Raw genomic sequence first — 6,398 nt, 5'->3', positions numbered from 1 at the left:
TCTAGATGTCAAAAAAATATTTCAGCAGCTTTTAAAGCATTAAAAAAACCTTTCAGACCAGCAGCAGCACAGTAGCTCAGCTCTGTGAAGAAATGCAGCCATTCCCGTTCTAGGGCTTTTTGTTAGTGCTAAATTTGTTATTAAAATTGTTTTCTGCAGTGATGAGTGGACCCCCGTCAGGAACAGGATTCTCTTTTAAGTGCTACATAAACCTATAACAAAAATTAGCTTATAGTCGAAGGATAAACGTGGACTTACAGAAGTAAAAGGGGGCTTTGCCACTCCAACAGAGCCAGGATTTTGTTCTATATAAACAAAAGGCCAACTCAGGCAGCTTTTATCTTTACTTTAGGCAGTGGTCCCAGAGCATTAATTACCAAACTGTGGGGTTTTCTTAAACCCTACATCTGCTGGAGGAAGCATTCCTAGCATAAGCATTTTTGAAAGGGACAGCATGGGAAATAGGAGAAGATAGTGGTTGGAAAAAAAGCAAGTACAAAATCAAAATGATACCATTATTTCAGTGGAAACAAGAGCTTTGATAGGTTAAAGAAAATGAAAAGGTAAAAATCAGCTGTGGAGGGCCATCAAAATGTAGGCATTCATTTTCTGCATTTTAAAAAGGAAAAACAGAGGTCCTGTTGCTCTGCTGAAGCTGTGTAGATTTTTTCTTATTCCAGCTCTGAAAGCATCCTGTCAGAATCAATAATGCACATCGTCACTCCGTAGCGAGCAGGGAAACCGTGACTCAAACACATCCCCGTGCAGCAGCAACTCAGAAACAGATTACAGGCACATAGACCCTGCTGCTCCTGGCATATTTTATGGACAATCCACAAACTGAATACTCCTAAATAAAGAGCAAGTGGGGTTCCTCCTGAGACCACAGCATGTTCAGCATCCCTGGTTCAAAATTACACTAAATGGAAGGGAATTAGACATCGCTTCACAGGGATTTTCTCCCCAGTTTCACAGCATTCCCTGTCCATCTCCTTATCCCTCCTCAGGGAACTATTTCACCAGAAAATCAGACTCCAGAAGAAAGTCATAAAGATTGAGGCAGGCTGTCGGGTAAGGTATTTCTGTGCTATTGCAGTCTTTCTGTCCAAGATCCTCAGCACGAACAAGGTCTGTAAACTTCATCCATGATAACAGAGCTCCTCTAGCATAACGTATCCATGCTGCTATACCTGCAAAAGCCCTTTCACTGTAGACCTGTTCCCCGCTAACTAGCCATATTGTCACTTGGAAATAATCTGCCAAATCTAACTGCTTAGCAATGCTGGCTGCAGCTCAACTCGGGCTATTCACTCGAGGCAGAATCAGCCTGTTACATGTTTCCCTTTTGTGACTGGTCTGTAGAGACTAACAGTCAGGTCTGCAACAGAGATTATAGCTGTGTTTGTTTTATTTTTGGAGGACAATATATCTTTCAGAGCAGGCATTACTTCGATTCATCCGTACCCGCTGAATGATGCATGCTTTTAAATAAATTTGATATCACTGTGACTGGAGAGCTGTTAGGGCTTGAAGAGGTTGGTTGGGTTTTATTCTTATATTTTGGTTTTACTGTTGTTTTTCCTAGGCAAATAGTAGCCTGTTTTTAGCTAGCAAGATTTTGGCTTTGGGGAGCAGCCACCATCACTGAATAGCCTTCAGTAACAACTGTATATTTTTACAGGAACAGTCTGAAAGGACCAGTTAAGTTTTGATTTTTTTTTTTTTTCCTGAAACATTAGGGAAGATGACAGCTGGTCTGTCGATTTTGGAGTGCATTATTTTAGGGTTTTATTGAAATTCAGAAGACCTGACAAAAGCCAGATTAAGGCAATGCTGTGAATTTGGCATAAGAAAAAGACATGGAATTTAGCGCTGCTGTAGCAACTTTTAGTTAGTTCTCCATGAAGGCAGTGCAATAGTCATTGAACAAGACATGGCACAATGCCTATCCAGAAACATTATCTTTCCAAGGGCTAAGGTCTACCAAATTCTAGGAAAACTGCATGCGCTAGAAGTGATGTTTTTTTCTGGAGGAGCAATTTGATGGGGTTGAGTACTGAGATGAGCAAGACCTCCCAGGTATCCATGTACAAAGCTGCAGTTTGTGCAGCACTGACATTGGGACGGGCAGTCCCCAAGGTGCTGTGCAGAGGGAGTGTCTGGACTTGTTCTCATTCTGGAAAACCAGTGCCTTGGCAATAATGGTCACCCTAATGAGGTTAAGTCCTGCTGCTAAATCAGGTTTCTAAGAGTAGATGGCCTTAATCGTTACTCTGGTAAGACAGTTTGTAGGACCGAGTCAAAACCAGGCAGGATGGAGGCAGTGCCAGCAACCTGGATTTTTTAAGCCGGTGAACTGCAAGATGTCCTGGGTGCATAAAAGGACTGCAGCCTTTCAGCGCAGTGGGAGCAGTCAGGTGTTGTCTTCTGCTTTTGGAGGCTGAATGTGAAGATTAGCAGGATCTAGCAGCATCTCTGTCTCAAGTCCTGGTTTTCCACAGCGCAGAAATCCAGACATTTTTCATGGAATTAAGAATAGCTGAATGGTATCCTCAAACCAGGGGTGGAGCTGACCTGCTTAAGTCCCTAAAACAGTAGAACTCCCTTATTTTACCAATATGCGCATTTTTTTCCTTCTAGGCGAATATACTATCATGACAGCCCATTTTCATCTGAAAAGAAAAATCGGTTATTTTGTCATCCAGACGTACCTTCCTTGCATTATGACCGTGATCTTATCGCAAGTGTCGTTTTGGCTAAACAGAGAATCTGTCCCTGCTAGGACTGTCTTTGGTGAGTATCCCACTTTTTCCCAGCACAGTGGAAGGAATAATCTGGCTTGTGACAGTGATTTGCTGTAACAGAACCACAGAGCACTAATGCTTATTTCTGCTTGACATGTTCTAGATGTTCCCTTGTCTTATTCCAGTTTAAACTCAATCCTCTTAAAAACACTGTGCTTTTTGGGTAAAGTTAAGACAAAAATTGCTCAAGAATCAGTTATATGGAGGTTCAGGAGAGAAGAATCAGATTTGTGGATTTTCTTTTTTTTTTACTTGGGTAAAATACTGGATTGTTTAGAACAAAAAACCATATGTGTTATCATATTTACTGTATACTCTAAGTATTTGAGACATTTTGCTTCAAGGCATTTTGTTTATATGTGTTTTAAGATGTTTATCTGGAAAAACCATGTAGAGGTTAAGTAGTGACAATTATCTCTATTACCATCAAACAAATTAATATGATTTTGCATTTAGAAAATATATATTTACTATAGAAGTTGCCATGGAAAAATCCTTTGGGGTCTCTTAAGTTACTCTATTTATCATTCAAAGATTGCAGATAATGAACATATTCTTAAGTGAAGGTTGATGAAATACAAAATTTCCATTAGGAGAAAGAAATGAAGGGAGTGGGAACAGTTAATTATGTAAAGCTTAGTTCAGCTGTTCTTAAAAGAGTCGTTCTTCAGTACAAACCTACTGAAATCAGTCAACAGCTTTGATCAAAAATCAGTTCAGTGAGCTGTATGGGGAGAATACAGGTACCAGCATCGTTTTGTTGACCACTGGTACCCACTCTAGGTTTGCTAAGCTGTGAGAATCAAATTTTGGCCTATTGAGGGCATCCTTCCACAGATGAAAAGGGGTGGCAGCTCTGTCATTTACTGGCCTGTGGGAAAGGAGGAGCTACAGTCAATGAAACTACTAAGAGCCAACAATTGCATACATAAAATCCTCACGTGAGAAAATACAATCCATAATCCCACTTTATTGTGCAAGTTACTGCTATACGGGTTGCTCACTTATTTTATAATGTAACACTTAATGAGGGCCACTCTATACATACCATGTATCAGTTTACGGGTTTAAAATGCCAGTAAGGTTTTGATTTATGGAACAGCCGGGTTTGTGTTACCCTTAAAAATACTTATTTAGACACGCTATAACTAGAGATAACCAGAACACCGCAGAAATAAACACCGGAGGGTAAGGGCTTGTATCTTTTCTTGGTGAGCAAAGTATCTTACTCTTTCGGACCATAATACGCAAACACTGAGTGACTCCATGTGGCCTTCTTCAGTATCGTGCTGAACTGGGGCCTGCTCATAACTCATTACAGATCTCATAAGGGCTACCAAACTGATCTCTGCCTCTTTTCTCCCCTCTCCTTTACAGGAGTAACAACAGTCCTCACCATGACCACCTTAAGTATCAGTGCCCGTAACTCTTTGCCAAAAGTGGCCTACGCTACTGCAATGGACTGGTTTATAGCTGTCTGCTACGCCTTTGTGTTTTCTGCGTTGATTGAATTTGCAACAGTCAACTATTTCACCAAGAGGAGTTGGGCATGGGATGGCAAAAAAGCCCTGGAAGCTGCTAAAATCAAGGTGCTTACCTTACATTTTTTAAATACCTAAAATAAAAAGCACTTACTCAGCATAGTTCTAGTAACTGAATGGACAATTTTCAGCTTCTTCACGAAAAAGGTGTTTAATTAACTCATGTATTCTTTCACCTTCCTATAGAGGAATATTTGCAAGGAAATATGCTGCCTTCTCTTCATGGAGATAGACTAACAGTCTCCACTGTCTGTATGGAGTACACTGTTTTCAGAAGGGTATAGGGCACTGAGATTACATGGCATGGGATTTCCGTGACCAAACTTCTGATAATAGCAGACATATACTGTGAAATACAACTCTGCTGAGCGCTCCCTATGTGCTCTCCCAGATAAACAGCAAAGCTCACACTGAGCTCCTTGAGTCAAGGTCCCACCACAGTACCTCCAATAACAAAAAAAAAAAAAAAAGAAAGAGACAAAAGAGCATTTCTGCGAAAACACAAATTTCTGAGTTTCACGCTGAAATGAAAATTTTGGAATGGGACTGACTTTTAGCAAATGATCTCCTGGGGAGAGCTTGTACCCACAGGTACAAGCGGGTACAAAGAGGGCAAGCTGGCAGGGACAAGGAGCCCTTCAGCACACTCCGTGGTGCAGCCAGGAGGGTGAGGTTCCCACCTTGGCAGCTGCCCAGGGGGCAGCAAACTCTGCAGGTGCGGGACCACGCCGTGCAGAGAAAAGAAGAGGCTAATGCACACGCCAGGTGGGATCTGGGTCCGGCTGACCGCTCTTAGCTTTCTCCGGCATCAGGGAAAGGTTAACCTGAGTAAGGGCTATAAAGTCAAGACAGAAACAGCTGTTTGGGAGTCAAAGTTGGAACAGCCAACAGGCATTTGTTAGCATGATTGATTATGGTAGTTAGAATTTTGGGTTAATATCTTGAGAATGTGTTCCCGCTTTCAGTTCCTGCGGTCTAACATTTTGTTCTCTACACTGCAGAAAAAAGAGCGTGAATTGCTGGGAAATAAATCAACTAATACTTACAGCACCGGGAAGATGACCCCCGCACCAAACATGCCAAAGGACTCAGCCCCATCTGTCATCTCAAACGCTGCGTCTGCTCCAGTGAAGTCTGCAGAAGAAAAGCCTCCTGAAAGCAAAAAGACTTACAACAGCATCAGTAAGATTGACAAAATGTCCCGGATAATTTTTCCAGTGCTGTTTGGAACTTTTAATTTAGTTTACTGGGCCACATATTTGAATAGGGAGCCTGTCATTAAAGGTGCCAATTCTCCCAAATAAACTGAAGGACTCTAAAGCCACATGTGAGCCATATTTACAAAGCAGATGCTACCAAGGAAAATTTGAGATCCAGATGACTTTCTACATTTGGGCAATATTCTTCAGGAAGTTTTTTGCATGTTTAATAATATGTACAAATAATATTGCCTTGATTGTTTCTACATGTAACCTCAGATGTTTCGGAGACGATTATATTACTTACAGCAACAGATCTTTATAAAAGATCAGAAGACATTGAACATGGCTTCTTTGCTGCTGAGTATCTTGCATTGATAGTTTACAAATAAAATAAGTTATATTTTTTAACTGTTCAAGTGTACTACATATCGTGGTTTTTATACTTCAGATGTACAGTCAGTCATACTAATGTAGGCTTAACCTATATTTTACCGAAGAGCTCCACTATTGTCATCTGATAGGTTACTGAGTAACACCGGTTGTAAATGTGCCAAATTACTATGCGTAGGGCTATGTTTGAGCACCTTTACTGGTTATCGGTAGCGCATTACTCCACAGATAGAACTGCTCGGCCCAATCTTCACTCGAAGTTAATACAATGCAGTAAATCTTAATGGGGCTATGCTGATTTTCACTGCTTGAGCCTCTAGCTTGCAGTGAAGTAACAGAGGGAGCAGAATGCTACTTGTGTAAATAAAGGTGGTGGAATTTTGCCCTGAAAACAAAATATGAGGTTTGTTTGGATTTTGCGTTCCAAAGAATTTTCCTGAATTATTCTCAGTATTTATTCC

At 41.0% G+C, this 6,398-nt stretch overlaps 1 protein-coding gene across 1 annotated transcript; it reads left to right on the top strand.

Moving 5' to 3' along the window:
- The first annotated feature begins 2,646 nt into the window (after nt 1-2,646).
- On the top strand, nt 2,647-5,872 carry LOC104505212 (gamma-aminobutyric acid receptor subunit alpha-5-like). The gene is made up of 3 exons (XM_010147424.1): nt 2,647-2,793; nt 4,182-4,393; nt 5,347-5,872. The coding sequence occupies exons 1-3, from the start codon at nt 2,655-2,657 to the stop codon at nt 5,647-5,649; spliced, it is 654 nt and encodes a 217-aa protein (XP_010145726.1). The 5' UTR covers nt 2,647-2,654; the 3' UTR covers nt 5,650-5,872.
- Nucleotides 5,873-6,398: the final 526 nt, after the last annotated feature.

The sequence above is a fragment of the Eurypyga helias genome, unplaced genomic scaffold (genome assembly GCF_000690775.1).
Source record: "Eurypyga helias isolate BGI_N326 unplaced genomic scaffold, ASM69077v1 scaffold39492, whole genome shotgun sequence".
In the NCBI taxonomy this organism is placed as follows: Eukaryota; Metazoa; Chordata; class Aves; order Eurypygiformes; family Eurypygidae; genus Eurypyga; species Eurypyga helias.
The sequence above is the reverse complement of the archived record's forward strand: the minus strand, read 5'-3'. Positions and strand labels throughout refer to the sequence as shown.